The 20,783-nt window shown below is 48.8% G+C and overlaps 2 protein-coding genes across 6 annotated transcripts in view; both read left to right on the plus strand.

Annotated features, from left to right (window-relative positions):
- The window catches only part of mctp1b (multiple C2 domains, transmembrane 1b), a 24,620-nt gene extending 18,778 nt beyond the window's left edge, over positions 1-5,842 (plus strand). For all 4 annotated transcript variants that reach the window (XM_086187337.1, XM_086187338.1, XM_086187339.1 and 1 more), the window contains 13 exons: positions 695-881; positions 963-1,056; positions 1,131-1,233; positions 1,785-1,887; positions 2,632-2,733; positions 2,817-2,891; positions 3,421-3,540; positions 3,642-3,752; positions 3,839-3,892; positions 3,963-4,072; positions 4,451-4,560; positions 4,637-4,734; positions 5,104-5,842. In XM_086187337.1, the coding sequence (XP_086043463.1) occupies positions 695-881; positions 963-1,056; positions 1,131-1,233; positions 1,785-1,887; positions 2,632-2,733; positions 2,817-2,891; positions 3,421-3,540; positions 3,642-3,752; positions 3,839-3,892; positions 3,963-4,072; positions 4,451-4,560; positions 4,637-4,734; positions 5,104-5,175 (1,339 nt within the window). In that variant the 3' untranslated portion in view covers positions 5,176-5,842. The remainder of the gene's footprint in view (positions 1-694; positions 882-962; positions 1,057-1,130; positions 1,234-1,784; positions 1,888-2,631; positions 2,734-2,816; positions 2,892-3,420; positions 3,541-3,641; positions 3,753-3,838; positions 3,893-3,962; positions 4,073-4,450; positions 4,561-4,636; positions 4,735-5,103) is intronic.
- Positions 5,843-7,033: 1,191 nt separating this feature from the next.
- Positions 7,034-19,087, plus strand: LOC147243565 (arrestin domain-containing protein 3-like). 2 transcript variants are annotated; one of them, XM_086187344.1, is made up of 9 exons: positions 8,195-8,232; positions 8,315-9,059; positions 12,070-12,151; positions 12,246-12,393; positions 13,271-13,373; positions 13,495-13,751; positions 15,227-15,380; positions 15,462-15,616; positions 16,337-19,087. In XM_086187344.1, exons 2-9 carry the CDS (start codon positions 8,780-8,782, stop codon positions 16,406-16,408), a joined length of 1,251 nt encoding a protein of 416 aa, XP_086043470.1. In that variant the 5' UTR covers positions 8,195-8,232; positions 8,315-8,779; the 3' UTR covers positions 16,409-19,087. The 2 variants fall into 2 exon arrangements, with proteins under 2 accessions (XP_086043471.1, XP_086043470.1); XM_086187345.1 differs by lacking the exons at positions 8,195-8,232; positions 8,315-9,059 and adding an exon at positions 7,034-7,158.
- Positions 19,088-20,783: the final 1,696 nt, after the last annotated feature.

Below are 20,783 nucleotides of genomic sequence, written 5' to 3' on the forward strand. Positions count from 1 at the left end.
ACAACCAAACGCCACATTTTGATTTAAGATTCATCTGGAGAATTACGCCAAATGTGTCGGCATAAAGCAAATACCAGATTTGAATTTAAATGATCATTTAATAAAAGGGCTTTGTCTTTTTTAACTGTTAAATTAAAGCTATCGTGTGTAACTTGCGTCTCCCTGTTCTGGAACTCAGAATCATCAAACGGTTTATGGTTGCCTGTTTTCTCTTGTAAAATGCTAGCTTGTTAATTGACTTGCTAACTAGCTTGCTAACTAGCTTGTTAATTGACTTGCTAACTAGCTTGCTAACTTTAAGCACAGCTTCGCTTAGTGTCCTGGTTCATGTTCAGAAAGAGTCTCAGAATCTAAAAGTTCCTTTTCTAAGATGGAAGTCCATCAACCAGCTGAGGGAAGTGTAGCGTTAGCGACGCTAACCCTCACCACAGGAGCGACACCCTCTGTTTCCTGAACTCCATCTCGTGTGAAGTGCAAAGAAATGAATAAGAAAGGAGAAAACGTAGGAAAATTCATGGACATTTGCTTCATAAAACCTCTGCAGCTCGTCACCGTTTCAGTTGAAGAGATGCTGGCAAATTCTGCCATGATGGAAAGGTTTCTGTTTCACTCGTGAACAGACGATTCAGAGAGTTTCCCTCAAGTATGAGAAGGTCGTTCAGCGTCTCACGTGAGCTCGTGTGTTTGTGGTCAGATGCCAGTTGGACCTCTCTGGTCTGGCTAAGGAACAAACCCATCACCTGGAGCTGCCGCTGGAGGAGTCCCGGGGCTACGTGGTGCTGCTGGTCACGCTGACGGCCTCCGCTCACGTCTCTATTGCCGACCTGTCGGTGACGCCGCTGGACGACCCACAGGAACGGGAGGAAATCCTCAAACGTTATGTAAGCGGACAAATATCAATACCAGTCAACAGAGATGAGTTCAGGTGTTCCTCACGGATGGATGAACTCCTGGTTCTGCAGGCGCTGATGAAGTCGCTCTCCAACCTGAAGGACGTGGGCATCGTGCAGGTCAAGGTGATGAGAGCCGAAGGACTCATGGCCGCTGACGTCAATGGTAACAAGAGTGTTGCTCTTCTCTGTAAGGAGCTCCTCACCGCATGTGACCTGTGACATCACCGCGTTTTGCAGGTAAGAGTGACCCGTTCTGTGTGTTGGAGCTGAACAACGACAGACTGCAGACACACACCGTTTACAAGAACCTCAATCCAGAGTGGAACAAAGCCTTCACCTTGTGAGTGAGCCGTGCTGGTTTGGCTCCGTCCCCTCCTCCTGGCCTGAGGACAGACTGCACATGACAGGGACTCTTTTTATGTTTGACGTATTCATGAAACTAAGAGTTAGCACAGTAACAACATGCATGAACCTCTTTTCAGTCATGAGAACTGGGGCAGCGACCTCACAGTCGCCTGGTCGAAGACGGCTCACCAGCAGCTCTGCACATCAGAACCTTATTGACAGGGGTGCACGTAAGTGGTCCGCATGCGCGCATGCGTAAGGAACCTGGACAAATGCGCTCGGCTTCAAAGGCTTTTATACGCTTTTGCGTACCGACTGCTACCGAGCGCGGGGACACGAAACACGGAACACGAAAATAATTACTTAGCGGTTCCTGTCTCTTTGACATTTTGAGAAGTGCTTTTCCCCGCGGTCGGTAGCAGTCGGTACGCAAAAGCGTATAAAAGCCTTTGAAGCCGAGCGCATTTGTCCAGGTTCCTTACGCATGCGCGCATGCGGACCACTTATGTGCACCCCTGCTTATTGATCTCTCTCCGTCTCCCGTAGCAACGTGAAAGACATTCACTCCATACTGGAGGTGACGGTGTTTGATGAGGATCGAGACAGGAGTGCTGACTTCTTGGGGAAGGTGGCCATCCCCTTACTACAGGTGAGTGCATGGCGGCGTGTCTGCCGTTACTGAGATGACAGGAGGCGGCCATATTTGTAGTCAAGAGTGATTAAACGCATACACACATTTTAGACGAATGCATGCTATCAGCATACCTGTCCAGGGTGAACCCCGCCTCTTGCCCGTAGATGCTGGGATAGGCTCCACCCCCCGCGACCCTTACGAGTAAGGAATAAGCGGAAGATGACGATGGACGATTCTATCAGCATGAATCACCCCTAGTGGAAATAGTTGGAATAGCATGTATTTGCTTCACAGGCCAAATGTGCTAAAATGGTGCCACCTGGTGGAAAACAGTAAAAACTACAAATTCTGAGGGAGAATTCCAGAATGATTTCATGCATGTTTGTTGTTTTCTGTGGCTGCAGGATCAAAACTGCAGTTCTGCTGGATGTAAACGGCTCAGCTTAACAGTACAAACATGTGTTCCAGACTTGTAGAGGAGCTGAGACTGAAGCTCCTAAATCCTCCCAGCAGGGGTCCCCGAGGGTCTCGACGCTTGTTATTGAAGTAAAATGTTATCTAATGAAAATATTACCCAGCATTCCAGTGTCCTCAGGCGGAGCTCCCCCAAGTCTGGCATGCTGCTGCTGATCTGAGTGCTATTTTATGTGTAATTTGTATTTAAAGTTTGTGAGGATGGAAGGAGTGAACAACTGGTGTGATGTCATCAGACACGGTTAATGGTGAACTCAGCCGTCGAACGGTGTCTCACCTGCTCAGGTGCATAACGGCGAGCAGAAGGGTTACTTGTTGAAGAACAAAGAGCTGAAGGGGCCAACCAAAGGAATCATCTACCTGGAGATCGATGTTGTGTACAACACTGTGAGTTTGTGTCGGTGTGATGGAGATCACGTGACCTAAATCTCCGTCCGCGGTCACAAGATCTGCTCTGTTTTTTCCTCCAGATTAAAGCGGCGTTGAGGACGGTGGTTCCCGCCAAGCAGAAGTACATCGAGGAGGAACCGAAGGTCTCCAAACATGTATGCTGGTTCCTGGATTTCTTAAGAAATTCTGTTTGGCCATTTTAGTGTCGTCCACAGGTAGCCCCGCCCACACCATCTGATAGGTCAGCTAGACTTTTAGAGTTCATATTAGCAAAACAGCACACCTCAAAAATGGCTCATCACCGTAAATACCACGCCGCCATCGAGTGGATCTCACTGGGGAGTTCTTACTTATCCCAGGAGCATCTCGAGGTAGTTTGTTCGTTAGGCTCAACTCAATGTCGTTTGGGGTCAAAGGTCATTGTGACAGGCCCCTCACTGAGCCACACAACTACAAGATGGTGCTTGTAGTTTTTCCTTGGTGTCTTTGGTCGGTTACAAAGATGTAGAAAGATAAATGATATTAACTTTGAAACGCCTGAGCGAGTATGTAGGCGTGTCAGCTGAAGATGTGTTTGGAGGACACGCCGCTGACGCAGAGAAAGTGGGAGGGGCTCTGTGACTCGTCCTTGCTTTACGTTTGTGTGTGTGTGTGTGTGTGTGTGTGTGTGTGTGTGTGTGTCAGTTGCTCCAGCAGAACTTTAACCGTGTGAAGCGGTGCATCATGGTCCTGATCAGTTACGGGACGTACATCAACAGCTGCTTCGAGTGGGAGTCTGCACAGAGAAGCATCTTCTCCTTCGTGGTACTGCACACACACACACACACACACACACACGCATGCACGCACGCCCGTGCGCGCGCGTATACATCGGGTCATATGATGGTGCCCCGGTTGACCCGCAGCTGTTCGTGGTGGTGGTCTGGAACTTCGAGCTCTACATGGCGCCGCTGGGCCTGCTGCTGCTGCTGGTCTGGAACTACTTCTTCTGCCCCAGCAGGGAATCAGCTGATGTGGTGAGAGAATCAGGAAAACTTGGATTGACCTACGGCGGTGACTCAAAATGTTAACCTGGGTTTTTGCACCCCTGTCGCTGCTGCAGTCGATGGAGGCCATGTTTGAGTGGGAGGATGAAGACGAGGACAAAGAGGACAAGGTGGTGATGAAGCAGCAGTAGAACCTTCTAGAATCCTGGAACGTTTCACTGATGTGATGGTGTTCCTCAGGACTCGGAGCACAAGGGCTTCATGGATAAACTCTACGCCATCCAGGACGTGTTCATCAGCGTGCAGAGCGCCCTGGACGATGTTGCATCGTACGGAGAGAGGATGAAGAAGTAGGTGATTGATGTTTGACTTTTAAGCTCAGATTTTAATAAACAGATCCCAATGATGCCGGATCAATGACATCATGATTCTGATTGTTGCGGCTTTGCTGCATCGACATGCAAACAAGGAAGTAAATAAGATCCAAAGTAATAAAGCAATAATAGATTCCTTTAAGTCAATAAATGTGCTGTCAACATCATTGATTTCATATTTTATGCATTTTCCAATCTTATTCTCGGAGACTGCAGTGGTGTCCTGCATCCTTGTTCGATCCATAACTTTATTTACTGGTGATTTGAAAGTTTTGGTCCCAATAAGCGAGCACCATGAATGCAGCCCTACCAGTGGGAGTCTGTAGAACACGCGTGTTCTCTCTGGTTCCTCAGCACGGTGAACTGGACTGTGCCTTTCCTGAGCTGGCTGGCCATCACTGCCTTATGTCTGGCCACTCTTCTTCTCTACCTCGTTCCTCTCCGATATCTGGTCCTGGTGTGGGGTGAGTCCTGGTTTTACCTGACACACAGTGACACCGACACGGAGAGTAGCGGCTCTAAATGGACGCTTCTCCATAGGCGTGAATAAGTTCACCAAGAAGCTCCGTGACCCCTACATGATCGACAACAACGAGCTCCTGGATTTCCTCTCCAGAGTTCCCTCCGATGTTCAAGTGGTGAGTTCAGTCCTCGTGTGATTGATAGCCCAATGGTCAGAGGACGAGTGGGCCGCAGCCCTCTGGTGGGCTGTGACAGTACTGCAGGAGTAAAAGGTCATTTACATTTGTTACATAGAAAAAGGTGTAACTTGTACATTTGTCAATAAGTTTACCATAAATGTTTATGATTACACTTTTACATTAAAAATGATTTAGAACGAATGAAATAAAGCTGTGTATCTTAGAATCTTTATGAGTGAAACCAGAATCAAAGATTCAGTTGTTCTGTACTCGTCAGTCAGTCAATAGAAACCAAGCAGAAACACACAAAAAACATAAATGCCTCTCTGTGTGTGTGTGCATGCGTCTGCGTGTGTCGTTGGACAGATGCAGTACCGTGAGCTGAAGGTCGATCCAGGTCAAAGTCCCAGCAAACGCAAGCGGACGAGCCCCAGCTAGCTGCGCGCTGCAGGTCCCTGTGACCCGATGGACACAACCGTGTTGTTTCTACTTTTCAGTGATTCCAGACGTTGAGTTTGTTACTGTGGATGGATTTATTTTCTAACTCTTGTAAAGACAACCAAGCTGGTGTTTTTTTATCGGTTTCCTGTTGCATCTCTCCACAGGATGATTCTAACATATGTGCTGTTGATGTATGTCCTTAATGTACACGCGTGTCACTGCGAGCATGCATGTGTGACGACGTGCAGTTGGTGCATGGCATCTCCTTTGTGTGTATGTGTGTGTGTGTATTTTTAAGTTCCGTTCTGTATCACCAGAGTTCTGTTGAAGTTGTTGCATGTTATTACTGCTACATGTATGACACATGTACTCTACAAACACGCGTGGGATCACTGTGAACGCGACACGTTGAGCTGATAAAACTCTTCCTGACCTGATAAAAGCATGGAGCTGAGTTTGTTCTCTACGTGTTACCATGGCAACATCAGTGCGTTACTTCCCATATTGAGTTTAACTGTATTGTGGAGTCTGTCGCATAACATCCTGAGTGACTCTGGAGGAGGTTTGATGTCATAGTGACGTGTCAACAGGCTAGAGATCAACTGCAGCAGCTGTGTGTGTGTGTGTGTGTGTGTGTGTACCAGGTTGTCATGTTGCTAATGTATCATCGCCAAAATATGAGTTGGTGATGTTTGTTTTTTTTAGCATTGAGCTTCCTTGTGTGCTAACAATGTCAGATGCAGGTGGGCGGGTCTTTCTGGAGCAACCAACCACAGGTTCTCTTCAAGTTTTGTTTCTGACATGAAGTGTGTGTTTCTCTGGCCAGATGTGATGACCCAGCTGTGCTAGCGTCTTCACGTCAGGGTCTGTTTCCCGCATGTCCGCGTTCTCTCTGCGTGTCTGCATGACTGCCCTGGAATGATATGGAAGTGCAGCACGCATCCTGAGTGTGTCGCCCATCCAACATGTCCGCCACCCTTTGTCACGCACTCTCAACTACGTCATCACCTCTCTCATGTTGCACCTTATAGTTTGTATCCACTGCTGCATCATGGGTATTTAAGGCTGTGCTGGTTGTGACAACATCAAATGCAAGAATGAGCTGAATTGATGTGAAATATAAAAACACATACAAATATATTTCTACACAGGTCACCAGGCTCTCTGTGTCTCCTGCTGTCCTGTAAAAGTACATTTACTCCACTGAAGTACCGTTTGAAGGTACTTGAGCGTCACTCGATTTGTAGCTCCTCTTTCCTGGTTTGATGAAGAAAATCACTGGAGATTATAACGAAAAACATTATTAATCGTCACGGCAACTGTTTGTTCCTCCGCACCAGTTTGAACAATCAGGAAATGAGGATGTGATGGAAATATAAACAAATTGTGCCTGAAGTCGTCTGCTGTCCTGCTTGTCCACCAGAGGGCCTAGTGGTTCAGTCTGTCCCCAGAGCTGCAGCATGGCCCCCCTCTCTAGAAGAAGTGGACGGTGCCTCCAGGTCTGAAAGGTGATGCTGTTACACTAATGGCCGGGGGGGGGGGGGGGGAGGACAAGGACTATGTCATAGTGACATCACAAAGGGCATAACACTGCCAAACATGGATGTAAACTGCAACTGGAGGATACGGCCTCCAGTTCTGGGTCCGATAGATCCAATGTTTCAGTTCCAGTTTAAGTCAGTGGACGTTCTCGGCTCAGAATCTACTCATTGTTCTAACTGAGAACAGTGAGAACAAGCTGAAACTGGATTTTACACGCCGGTGATGAGTCAAATAAAAGAAAGTGTGTCACTGATAGAAGTGACTGTAATGAAATAAAGATGTCATGTGTTTCCTGTTTCTGGCGCTGATTTGATCAACGAGGACTCGCCACGTTCATGCTGTCATTCTGGGTGTCAGACATCCGTCCCTCTCCTGTTTTGTCCTCTAACAGAAAAAAAGTCACATTTGATGAAAAAAAATGGAAACGGCAACTGGCAGGTTTGTATAGTCACTGACCTTTTGACCTCTTTAATCTCTGGTGGTCCCAGGCTAGTTAGCTTAGCACAATGACTGGTAGTGGGTGGGAAGTGTTAGCGTAGCTCCGTCTCTGCCTGCATTAATATCAGGAGGGTTGTGTGTAACCTTGGTGATGAATACCAGTTTAACATGAGGAGACGTTGTAGTGGTAGAATCAGACACGTAGCCGGAACTACTTTCCTGACTGGGCGCAGTGATTTGACGCAGCACCTCCAAAGCTCCACTGGAACTTGGGTCAACAGAACCAAAGGTTTGTTGAGGACTAGAAGAGTGACTGCTGCTACTGATGATGAGGAGGAGGAGGAGGATTCCTGCTGGACACACCAGCATCCTGGACCTGAGCTAGCTGATGCTAACACTTCCCACCCACTACCAGCCATTGGGCTAAGCTAACTAGCCTGGACCTGAGCTAGCTGATGCTAACACTTCCACCCACTACCAGCCATTGTGCTAAGCTAACTAGCCTAGACCTGAGCTGGCTGATGCTAACACTTCCACCCACTACCAGCCATTGTGCTAAGCTAACTAGCCTAGACCTGAGCTGACTGATGCTAACACTTCCCACCTGCTACCAGCCATTGGGCTAAGCTAACTAGCCTGGACCTGAGCTAGCTGATGCTAACACTTCCACCCACTACCAGCCATTGGGGTCAGCTAACTAGCCTGGACCTGAGCTAGCTGATGCTAACACTTCCCACCTACTACCAGCCATTAAGCTAAGCTAACTAGCATGGACCTGAACTAGCTGTCCTGGCCACCACCAAAGCTGCAAAAATGTGCCTCATTTGTGTCATTTTAGAGGCATGCTAACATTAGCCACCAGTATGTAAGAACCAGTTGAAAAAAAAACTACATTCAGGATGAGAAATGTTTTGCTCATGCAAGGAAGTTGAGGAGTGAAAAATATGAGGGAGGAGAAGAGCAGTGTTGACAAATGACCAATACATGAAGCCCCGCCTCTTTTTTTAACCAATATTTGAACTGCAGGTGATATTTGTGGATCAGAGGTGAATATAAACATGGAGTCACCAACAGGTGAGGTGGTGCCGAGGCGTTCATGGCACATCAGGATTCATAACAATTTTGATTTGATGTCATTTTCATCTCATTACAAAAGTTTCAGGTCTTCTGATGACGTCATTCTTCATCTGTGTAATACGTCACATCCTGCTGATGATCCTCCACTTAAGTCTGTTGGCGATTGGAACATCGAACCTGGAAACTTTCGTCTGAAGCCGTGAAGCCGTTGGACGCCGTTGGCGGGGGGGGAAGGGGGGTGAACACGAGCGCACACACATCCTCGCCCGGTGTCGCACGCGGACCGGCGCGTCGGTGCGCACATGCTCAGTCGGCTTCTGATAGCGCGCACAGGCTTTAAGAGCGCAGCGCCTGGACGCAGGCGGCAGAGAGACGCAGGCAGGCGGACCCGGTGGAGAGCCGAGCCGAACCGAGCTGAGGGGACCAGCAGCCACATGAGCCTTCACCGCCGCGGAGCCGGGTCAGTGCGGGGCGCCCGGGGCTAGCGCACCCTCGGCTCTGACCGCCGCTTTTACGCCGCTTCTCCCCTTGAGCCTCCGCCGCCATGGTGCGAGGCAAAGTGCGGGCCCTGGCGGTCCACTTCGACACCCTGAACCAGAACCACCTGCCGGTGTTCTCCGGGGGGGACCTGGTGTCCGGGCGGGTGGTGGTGGAAGTGAGCGGGGACGTGCGGGTGAGGAGCCTGGACGTCACCGCCAGAGGAGTCGCCAAGGTGCGCTGGACCGAGTCCCGGAACGCCGGCGCCAACACGGCGTACACGCAGAACTACACGGAGGAGGTGGAGTACCTGCATCACCACGACACGCTGATCGGAGAGGAGGCAGGTGAGACCCGCGGAGGATGCGCAGCGTGCGCGGGATGAGAACTTTAGGACACGCAGTCGAGCCCCGAAACCCCGCAGCCCGGCGCCGGTGCTGACGCAACAGCTGGTCATCCGCGCTCAAACACGCAAAACTGTCCCGCGGACCGTGCTGGTCCCGGTGTGTGTGTGTGTGTGTGGGGGGGGGGGGGGGGGCTGCACACCGGCTGCGTCCTCGCACGCGCCAGGAAAAGTTGTTTGAGAGTAAAAAGATGAAAAGGAGCCACCGGTCGAAGGTTTCACGCCACGGACGCGCGACGTTGACGCCAAAACCCGCGGCGGAATTCACAGTTTCAACTGGTGAAGCAGGCAACTCCCTTTGTTAGAGGCGGTTCAAACCTGTTCAGAGACGGCCGGAGAGGAGGGGGAGGAGAGAGGAGGGAGGGAGAGTGTGTGTGTGTGTGTGTGTGTGTGTGTGTGTGTGTGTGTCCTACCTCTGTTGTTCTACCTGATGCAAACGGACCGTTGGATGGAAATCATTGTGGTTGGTCAGCGGCTCAGACTATCACCTGGATCCGCCTTGTTGTTGTTGGTAAACATGAAGAGTTTGACTCTGAGGAAGTTGAAGAAAGTGAAACCATCATGGGGGGGGGGGGGGCGTGTTTTAAATGCTTCCTGTTCTGATCTGTTTATTCAGGGATGGATGGATGAGGAGGTGTGGGGTCAAAGGTCAAGTTTTACTTCCCAGCAGACGTGGAGTCATAAATGTTCACGTAGGTTCCAACAAAAAAAATTGCCCTCGGGATGCGACTGACGACGGTTTTCCTCCTCGATTAATCAGCCTGTCGATCAGAGTGACGAGAAAAAACACCACCCAACTTAAAGACTGACGAATTGGCAAATGAGGTGTGTTTGTGGTCCAGCAGGAAGTTAGCATCATCTGAGGCGTTGGCCTATGAAGGAACTCCACCAGGGTCACATGACTTCAAGGTCAGCACCACCGAGCTTCAGGCTTCTTGTGTTTTCCCCCTGGTGACCTTAATGACCTCCACGACCTCTGTAGGCTCCTTCAGTGACCTCTAGAGGAACTAAGAGCCACAGCGGAACCTGACGGCGTGGCGCTCGCTTGCTCAGACCCAACCTAGAGGACATGACGCCGAGCACATCCCTCCTCTGAGGCGTCATGACATCATCAGATCTCGATCAGTTTCAAAACCCAGTCGATTTTTTTTCAACTGGAAATTTAATCGAAATACGTTGACATGTTTCTGAGTGCTCCTGCTAACAAACATCGGTGATCACATGACCTGCGCGATGGCGGCAATATTCCCCTTTAATCTGGTGGATTAGAAACTGTCTGACATTCACGCGTCTTCTCTTTGTTTGGTTCATCGTTCGAAAAAGTGAAGAAAAGCAACAACAGCTATAAAATGTCAGGATGCGATGGAGCTGCCGCCATGAGTGGATCAGCTGATCGGAGGAGGCGGAGTCAGCAAATGAAACTTGCTGCTGGTTTCAGACTCGAATCCCAGGATTCCTTTTAATTTGTTTGTCTTTTTTGCTGGAAAATCAGGAATCTTTGAACCGGTGGAGACAAAAGAGGCAGTTTGAACCCATGAATGTCAGAAAGGGGCGGTGGTCATGACGATCTCCAGCAGGTTAAAGGAACTCATCGTGAGCGGCGGTGTTTTTGTGGCTGATATTCTTTACTTGGTGATTTGGGCGTCCATTTTGTGGTGTTTTGGTAAAATAGATGAATTTATTGAGGGGGAATTTGCTTGATGGCTTCGCACATGAATCCTGGGATTTTCTAGTCAAGTTTCAGCTCTTGGTGTGACAGCTAAAAACTGGTTCTTGACGAGCTCTGGCGTCGTCGTGGCAACGCTGCAGTTGAATAGAAAGCTGACAGAGAGAAGGAGCTCTTGTGGCTGGTTTGTTGTCGCCGGGCGGACAGAGCGAGGCAGGTGCCGCACGTTTGCCGTCTGCATCCTCCTTCATCCACGCTGTTGCGTGAGAGCTGCAGGTCCAACCAGAGTTCACTCTCAGTTACCCTTCGCGCTCCCCCCCCCCCCCCCCCCCATGCCACACACCACATGGCTGTACCGATGTGGGCGGGGGCCTGTTGGGCCTCGGCCAATCAGAGCCCGTGCTCTTATTCGTGTCACCCTCTCCTCCAATGGGAGCCTGCGATGTCACGCGTGTGTTGGAGTTTCCAGCTGAAGGAAGCTGCTCAGTCTGGTTCATACCGGTCTACTCCTGCTCGCTGTGTTGCCGGCAACACACACACACACACACACACTCATTCTCACACACTCTGACTCACACACGCACACACACACACGCACACAAACTCACACATGTATACACACACACTCACTTACTCACACACACACTCACACACACACTCACACACACACACACACACACGACGGCTCTCGTGCCAAACCCTCAGACAGCAGAGATGCAGGATGAGCTGCTGAGGTGGCAGGAAGCCTCGACGTCTCCATGCAAACACAAACAGCAGAAGTGAGCGGAGGTCATGTTCTCTGTGTCGGGGGCGTCGTCCTCGCCGCTCCTCACACGTCTATTAATAGTGGCGGCGGCCGTTTCCTAGCTGAATTAGACAGAAATCCGCACGTTTGTTTGCGTGTTGAGGAGAACGTGGACGTGTGGCAGCGTCGCTGAGGACACCAAACACGCGTGACTGTCAGCTTCCTGATGAACGCGCGGCGTCTCGACTGCTCACTCAGGAACATTCGCAGTGTTTAGAGGTGAAAAAACAACCTGCAGGAATCCAGCGGAATCAATTTGTGTGAAAGTTCCTTTTTCCAGCAGAGAACCAGAACCAGAACCCCTCAGTTCTGGAACGTTCTGAGAACATTTAACGTGATGTTGAAACCCTCTGAACGTTGGTGGATCAAAACATCAACAAACCTGTTGTTTCTCTGGAAACATTTAACCTGTGGACGAACGTAAGCGGTGTGTGTTGAGTGTTTGCGTGTCGGCACCGTGCTGATGGCGTGTTTGTCTTTCAGACGAGGACGGTCCAGAAGAGGGCGTGACGGTGCTGCACGCCGGCCCCCACGAATTTGCGTTCAGCTTCAACCTGCCTCAGATGTGAGTAGCAGCACCTGCACACCTGACCACAACCCCAGAGCGCCCCCACGCTTCCTCACACTTCCTGTCTGCTGCCCTTCCTCTTGTCTGTCAGGGCTCTGGCCACTTCCTTCGAAGGCAAGCACGGCAGCGTGAGGTACTGGGTGAAGGCTGAGCTGCAGCGTCCCTGGCTGCTCCCCGTCAAAGTCAAGAAAGAGTTCATTGTGTTTGAACACATCGACATCAACACGCCACTCCTCCTGGTAGGCACGCTGCACGCTGCTAAAGGAATAGTTTGACTTTTTGGGGCAAGTGAGAGTTTGTCCCAAGACTGAGGCTCATTCATGAAACACTCCTACACACTGACCGACTTGCTAGCCCTCAGTTTAGTCTTACAGACAGGAGGCACAGCCGCGTGCTGTGTGACATCTTTGTGAGTCTGGTTGATTGATGGCCATTCCTAGGGCCTGTAAGACTAAATCCAGGCCTAAAAAAGTCCTGTAGTCTCTAAGTACATTTCATGAATGAGGCCCATTGTTTTTCTATTACAGAAACTTCTTGATTTGCAGATCCAAATATGTGGTTACCATGGCGATTAGAGTTGGGACCCGATTGTGCGTTCACACAACAGGGGAGAGGAAACGTTCCCTTTGGAAACGTCCAACTTCCTGGTGAAGCTTGATCACATGACATTATTAGAGAAAGGTGGCAAACGCAGAGGCCGCTGCGCTTAATGTCGTTGTACATCGACAATAAAGAATTGTGATTCTGGAGAGCAGTCTGGTTCCACAGGGTTACGAGGTGTCAGTTCCCCCCCAGCGAGAAGCAGGAACTGCAGACTCACCTGCACAGTAGTTGGTGCAGGCTAAGTGCAGTAGGTGGTGCAGGCTAAGTGCAGTAGTTGGTGCAGGCTAAGTGCAGTAGGTGGTGCAGGCTAAGTGTTGGGACACAGCCAAGGTGTGGAGTGAAGTGCTGCAGGGTTGCTGCTCGACAGACCTCAGGAGGCCTCTCAGCTTGGTGGGGGGTCTCCTCAGGCCCGGGGGTGGGGGGTCTCCTCAGGCCCGGGGGTGGGGGGTCTCCTCAGGCCAACGTTTGGGTTCGCAGCAGCAGACGAAGCTCTCCTGTGCTGTGTGTCATCAGGCTCCTCAGGCTGGGACGAAGGAGAAAACCTTGTGCTGCTGGTTCTGTGCTTCAGGTCCAATCTCCCTTAGTGCCAAGATCGAGCGAAAGGGCTACACACCAGGTGAGCGCACCTTCCTCCTCCTCCTCCTCCTCCTCCTCCTCCTCCTCTCAGCTTTACCCTGGTCACTTATTTCCTTTCTCTCTCAGTCCGACAGACTGATCTCTTCTCCCCTCTTTCCAAGGCGAGTCCATCCAAATCTTCGCCGAGGTGGAAAACTGCTCGTCCCGTGTCGTGGTGCCCAAGGCTGCGCTGTACCAGACCCAGACCTTCTTCGCCAAGGGCAAAGGCAAGGAGATCCAGCAGCTGGTGTCCAACCTGCGGGGGGAGCCCCTGCCGCAGGGCAAGAGCCAGAGCTGGGAGGGCAAACTGCTCAAGATCCCTCCCGTGTCCCCCTCCATCCTGGACTGTCCCATCATACGAGTGGAGTACGCTCTTGTGGTGAGGGCCCCCCCCCCAACAAACACACACACACACACACACACACACACACACACACACACTGATGTGACCCTGGGACGCTGATATGAAAGAGCTGAAGACAAAAGTGAGTCAGTTTTCATTCGTTTTCATACACAGAAGTCAGCAGACTCATCACGCGTCCTACAACCGACGACACACAACAACACAACAACACAACAACCTACAGGCTATGTCCCACTAACACCAACAGTAAACATCTGCTGGCGTGGATGGGGCTCACATGTGGTGTTTATTTGGCTGACATGCGTGTGACAGTTCATCCACCATCAGGGTGGAACAGTCCTCAAAAACAACAAAGTCTCGTTAATATCCTGATAATACCATAAAACTACGTTTCACACGCAAACAACGTGTTACCGCCATGTTGGAAACAACTTAAAAATATTTAAAACACATTAATAACCTTCAAATATGCTAAAACATACAATACAGATGCAAATAAGACGATATAAATGTTACATTAGCATACTAATAACCTGCTAATAACACACCAATAAACACACGTGACAACATGCTAATCACACATTAAACACCTGCTAAAAACAATCTTAAAACTCTTAATGCGCTAGCATACAAATGAACAATAGCATCATAATAACATTCTGCTAACGTGCTGGTAGCCTTTTAGGAACATGCTAATACCTTTTACCATCTTCTCAATAACACCGTTTAAGAACATGCTAAGAACATGCTAACGGCCTGCTGAAAACAAGCTAAAATGTTATAAATATGCGCTAAAGTGCCGATAAAATAAATGCATGCTAATAACTTGTTAATGATCTACTGCAAGTGTGCTAAGAACACAGTAAAACTATAGCAATGTGCTACAAATAATCTGCTACTAACGTGCCAAGCTCATGCTAAACCGCTACTGAAAACAAGCTGTAAGCTCATTTTAACTGCGCCAACATGGATATTTCCTACGTAGCATGTTGCTAACATATTATCACCCTCAAAGAATGTGCCAAATGTATTCTAAATGTGCTATTAATCAATATTCTATTTTGAATGCTATGAACCTGTCAGTCAGGAAGAGATGCCAACATGCTAATTATATAGCCTACCCAGCCCTGCTAATAACCTTTACCTCCAGCCATTACAAACTTAGTCACAACATGCTAACAGCCCTCTGCGCCATGTGCTGATGGCAAATTCCTTATCAGGTTCCCTGGAGAAACGCCGTGTTCCTTCATGTTATCTGCTTCAGCTGCAAATAAACAAACGCCAGCAGGCACGTGGTGGTGCAGCAGCGTCTTCAGCCTGTCACATGATTCTCCTTCTTATTGTTGTTGTTGTTATTGTGGAATAGATGCAGCTACGCTCTAATATCGGGAGCACGCCATCAGCTGTGTGTATGAAAACACTTCATCAATCTCAGTGAACAGGTGAAGCTGCTCCTGTGTGGAACCTTCATGTTGGTTCTCCACCTGCAGGTGTATGTGGACGTTCCTGGGGGGTTGAACTTGTCTCTGTCGTTGCCGTTGGTGATCGGGACCATCCCCCTCCACACCTGCGCCACCCGGACCTCCAGCATCAGCAGCAACAGCAGCATGTCAAGCTGGCAGGGCCTGCCGGAGAGACCCGAGGGTACGGACGCCACTCCCGCACGCCAGTTCTCACGTACTTGAAGCACATCGGGATCTCAAATGTGTTCGTTGTGTTCTGCAGCTCCGCCGAGCTACAGCGAGCTGGCGATATCAGAGGCCCACAGGCGGGATTGTCTGCGGGGCTGTGATAGGTCGGACGGCGAGGGCGAGGACCCGGGGTCCCTGCTGACATACATCACCGAGTTCAGATATCTGCCGCCGCCACTCTACTCCGAGGTACACTCAGTCACAGTACTAATACACGCCCTTTTTACTGCAGCTTTATTGACAGTTTGCAACTATACTGCAAACACTGCAGTACTAAAACACTAACACGGAATGCTACGCACATTTAGGAGTATTTCTTAGTGTTTATCAATATAAATTCAGAGTAACATTCCCATGATGCACACTTGGATGATTACTGTGATTTTTATGGAGCCGTAAATAAAATAACATTTAAATCCTTAAACTGCCAAATAAATAATTTATTTGAAAAAATTGTTTAATTTTTAGATGTGAACTTTTCCATGAGGATGTTGACATGAATACTAATTGTGCCTCAATACACTGAAATACTAAATGTTTCGGTCGATTATAGAAAAAGGATTTGAAAGTCATTGACCCTGAATGGGGAGGGGAGGCAGGTTTTTCTGAACCACCTGAACTGTTGTGGAAGCAGGTCAGGGTCATCCGGCACTGCGACCAGTCCAGCCAGTTTCACCACATCGGTGCAGCGAGCAGGAAATGTCCCTGTAGGACACGACAACAAAGAACTGGAGCTCCCTGGAATCCAGTAGAAATGAAACGCAGTCAAATCAGCGAACGCGTCGGTCAGGAGAACCGAGCCCAACATACGGAGGCTCCCTCCTGCCAGGGCAAAGCTCCTTGAGCCTGCTGTTGTGTTGTCGTTGGTGAGTAGTTCTTAAACGTGGTTGTGTGTCTGTGCCCCCGCAGGTCGACCCTTACCCCGACCCAGTGGAGGTTTGCGGGGACGTGAGGAGACCCGACACGTGTCCGTCCCGCTGAGGAGCTCCGAGGACTTCTGCACAAACAGGACGGCCTCGGCTCCGGCCCGCATAGCCGGCTTCTGGGCAGATTATGTATCACCATAAATAAGGCTGGACCCTCCCTGACCCGGGGCCGTCAGCTGAGAGGGGATTGGTGACCAGGGTGTGGGATTGGTATGAACCAGGGATTTTGAGCCTCCGTATCCTGTGCTCCAGATGAGGCAAAAAAAACCGTTCTCTCACGCCACTGTCAGACTGACATGGCAGAGCGAACAGGATCCCTCGCGGCGAGGAGACGCCTCCGCCTGCCTCCCAGTGAATTTTGCACATACCGTCATTACTGTTTGTCTGTCAGTGGTTTCATGCTGCAGGCCTGCGTGCTTCTGCAATGGAGACCTTTTAATCCAGGGGTTTTCAAAGTGAGGCCCCCGGACCTCGAGTGTCTTCCAGGGGTCCTCGTCAAAATTACACTTTTCTTTGAAAAGTACAAGACATCTGACACCCCGGCTCAGACAGACGTTAAAAATGGATTGGAAAACCTTGGTTGACTCTGAAGTTCACCGTCCACGAACTCGAGGCTGTGTTAGCTAACGTTAGCCATTGTACTACTGCTACTTTAAATTAACCCCCAAAAGTGTTTATGCTTGCTTGAGGGGATTTTTTACCTTTTCCAAAAAGGAGTAAATGCCCAGAATGACAATGAACTCAAATCTGACTGAGCAGCTCAGCCACCGTCTTCCTGGTTATCCCCAAAATACTGCCTGTTATAGCCGCTGTAGCGTTGCCTTCACCGCCGTCTGCTGACACAAACACGTACTACGTGTTCTGGTTTATTCTCATCAAACTGCTTCATGGAAGTGGCTGCAATTCTCAAGTTTGAGATTTTATGCGAACACGGCGAACGTGCAGCAGGCGTGTTTTAGTCACGCCGCATTCGGACGGCATTAGCATGAGGTGTTTGGAAGATGGTTCTGTTGTCCGGGTAATTGTCAGATGCGCTTCGGTTCTTCTTCACACATGCATGAGTACGTCAGCTAGAACCTCACTCTACTGAGTGTTTCTCAACTCCTTTTCCATCTCAGAAGAAACAAAATCACCTCACAAATACAAGGAGGGGATGATAGAAATGTAAACATATATTACAGTGCTATAATTCTCTTTTACAACCAACTGTTAGCTACGGGCTACAGTTAGCCACAGCGGCTAACGGAACTTCATCTGCTACTGAAGCGTCAGCTGTCATTTTTGTTACTTCACTCCTTAATTCTGCTTTAAAACCAGCCGAAGCAAACAACAATGAAAAGCTAACACATGGAGACATGTCACTGAAATTTCGTGACTAGATTTCAACTCAAACCTCATATGCTAACCGTTAGCCGTTAGCTAAGCACCCACAGGACCATTAGGCACGCTTGCGTGTGCGAAGAAAAGCTGCAGCAAATCTGACAGACACGGCCAACAAAAAAATGTCATCCGTGTTCTGCTTCAAGCACGGCGGTGGTGTTTGACGCCCTGATGGCGTTGGGCGGGCGGCTGACACAACGCCAGTGACCTTTAGATGTTAATGTCTACAATTATAAACATCTCGTCATTGGGAGGTGTTTAAGAACTTTCAGACGACTTTTGGTTGCATTTTTAAAAACACATTTCTTAGCAATTTATTAATAGCATTTTCTAAAAAAAAAAAAAAACAACTGAAATTTCAGGGTAAGAAATAAAGATAAGTTTAAAATAATTTATTAAAAATCAAAAAAATATATTTGTAATATTTGCTGGTCATGCTTGCATCACTGGATCAGATTTGTTTTCTTTAAATGGTTTTAAAACGTCTAAATGTCCAAGAAAGAGAAGTCTATAGACGTAAACGTCTCTATTGAGAATCACGCGACAGCTAATTGAGCGTAAAAGTGGGGTCCACAACATGAGAACAGCTGGAGGACCCCTGTTGTAGCTGACATGGAACTCGCTCGCCGGGGCAGAGAGCAACGCGCCGCCGCCGTCCAGCATCGGTCGGAATCTGTTTGAGTGAACGAAACTGAAAATCACTGAGAGACAAAACAGAAATAAGAGACGTGGTAACTTCAGACGTGTCACATGAACAACCACCTCATGCACTTAAATGAAAGCTACAATTTTGTATGACTGTGTGCGCGTGTGTGCGTGTGCATGTATGTGTGTGCGTGCGTGCGCATGTGTGTGCGTGCATGTATGTGTGTGCGTGCGTGTGCATGTGTGTGCGTGCGTGTGCATGTGTGTGCGTGCGTGTGCATGTGTGTGCGTGCGTGTGTGTGTGTGCGCATGTGTGTGTGCGCGCGCTCAAACGACCAGGTATCTCTACCCAGACAGGGTCTGTCAAAAGCACAACGACCAACCAAGATCTCGTACCACAAGTCGCCTGTTGGTTCCTGCTCTGAACTAAAAGCTTCTCTCGCTGTAGATTTTACCAAAACATCTTTCGTAGCTTCGGGCTCCGCGTAGAAGACAAATGTTTACAGATGAATTTATCAAATTGAGATTGTTGTTCAAATATGACTTCTTCCACCTGAAACTTCAAAGTGCAATATATTTTTATATTTGAGGGTTTTTTTGCACAAGTTTTCATATACTCTGTTTATGTTTATTCCATTTCTGTGCATTATATTATTGTCATGATTGTAACGCAGTCATGGTCAACTTTTGATAAAAAATAAAATGTTTATTTTATGAGAAAATGTGTTTGTACGTGAAAATTCTTGATATATTTATATTTGTGAGATTCAAACCATAGCGATACAGAGCTGAGTGACACGAATGTATTTCAAGCTGATGGTGGTGTGTGTGTGTGTGTGTGTGTGTGTGCGAGGTGATAGGTGTGTTTGAGCCAGGGGGAGGAGCCTGGAGGTATACCTGAGCTATGACTTTGATAACATGTTCCCACAAGGTGAAATGAACGTCACAATACTAACATGATGCAACACACAATGGGTTTTACCAACTAAGCTAACTGCTAACGACACAAATAAGTGCTAACATGTTGACGCTATGGGGGCCCGGAGAGGCTTGAAGACCAGAACAAATATTTGAGGCCATCTTTGAGATCCATGTCGTCGATAAACTGATGGAACACAACTTGTTGATGCTCAGGGGACGTACACGTGTTAGCATGGGCTTGTAGCATTAGCATTTGATCCTGCAAGTGTTGCATCATGTCACCATTAGGCACAAAGTGAACCTTACAAGCTGTTTTTTTGGTAAAAACGAGAATTTAGACCCCAAACCCACGAGTGCGACTCAAATGTGCTCAAATCCACGATCATCCCTCCCCAGGCATGACTAATCGAGCGCTGTGGAGCGATCTGGTGTCTCCACTCACTGCTGCTCCATGTAGCGAGAACTTTGAGACGCTCGCAGCTTTACCTTGACTCATAATTACACAACACCCTCACATACCAAGACACACACACACACACACACACACACACACACACAAAGGTCACATGAGTGATATTTTGGCGTCTGCTGCTATGCGCGCCGCTCCCGTCCAGCTGATAAACGCAAACTGGTTTGAACCGGAGGGAGAGACGCCGCGGCGGGCAACAGCTCGCCATCACATTCTCAAATGATGCGGTCGCGTCGCGGTGAAGGAGCAAAGGTGTCCATGTTTGTCTTGGATTCCTGAGCCGACATTCAACCCTGCGCAACAACAAAGGAATTCGCAGCCCAGCCGGTGTTTCGCAGTGACGGCGGCAGGCGGCGCGTCCAGAGTTTGCAGGCTCCTTAAGATGCAAACCTGTACTTGAACCCCAACATTCACACGTGCAGACACACGCCAGGCGTCCTTGACCACGTCTCGGCACAGCTCAGGCTTGGTCCCAGCCGTGGACACCTCGGTGCTGCGGGCCAAGTTCAGGAGTGACACTTTTTTTTTAAAAACACACGTGTCAAAAATGCGTTATTCAAATTTAAAGTTACTTTGGCGAACTCAGAGATTTTCTTGTGGCCACAAGATGTGATATTTATGAGCAACTTATTAGTCAAACTGAGCGAAAGAATCGTAACTCCAGACTACATATTTCTCTCTTTAGCCGCTCCCCGCCGAGTGTCTCTCCTACGGAGGCCCTGAGGGCTCAACACACCGCAACTCAACCAATTAAACGTCTAAATTTGCTCTTTAGGTGACAGACGTACTTTTTTATATAATATCGTGAAAAATATTTCAATTGCAGTTTTTTTGAAACACAGAAAAGTTATCAAAGTATTAAATATGTTTCATGTAAATACTTCGCTTCTCCCCTCGAGCCTCCATGTCATGTGACCCAGTGACGCCAAATTCAAAGCATATTTTGAGCAGACTGACTGCGGTGGCACGCTGCCCCCTGCTGGTGAAGAGAGTGAAACACGGAGCCTGGTTGGTT

This window comes from Aulostomus chinensis, chromosome 19 (genome assembly GCF_037954235.1).
Source record: "Aulostomus chinensis isolate RoL2024-O1b breed Wild chromosome 19, RoL_Achi_v1.0, whole genome shotgun sequence".
NCBI lineage: Eukaryota > Metazoa > Chordata > Actinopteri > Syngnathiformes > Aulostomidae > Aulostomus > Aulostomus chinensis.

Coding starts and splice junctions, on each gene's coding strand:
- LOC147243565 (XM_086187344.1), top strand. CDS start 8,780: ATGGTGCGAGGCAAAGTGCGGGCCCTGGCGGTCCACTTCGACACCCTG. Junction 12,394..13,270: donor TCAACACGCCACTCCTCCTG/GTAGGCACGCTG, acceptor GTGTGTCATCAG/GCTCCTCAGGCTGGGACGAA. Junction 15,617..16,336: donor CGCCGCCACTCTACTCCGAG/GTACACTCAGTC, acceptor GTGCCCCCGCAG/GTCGACCCTTACCCCGACCC.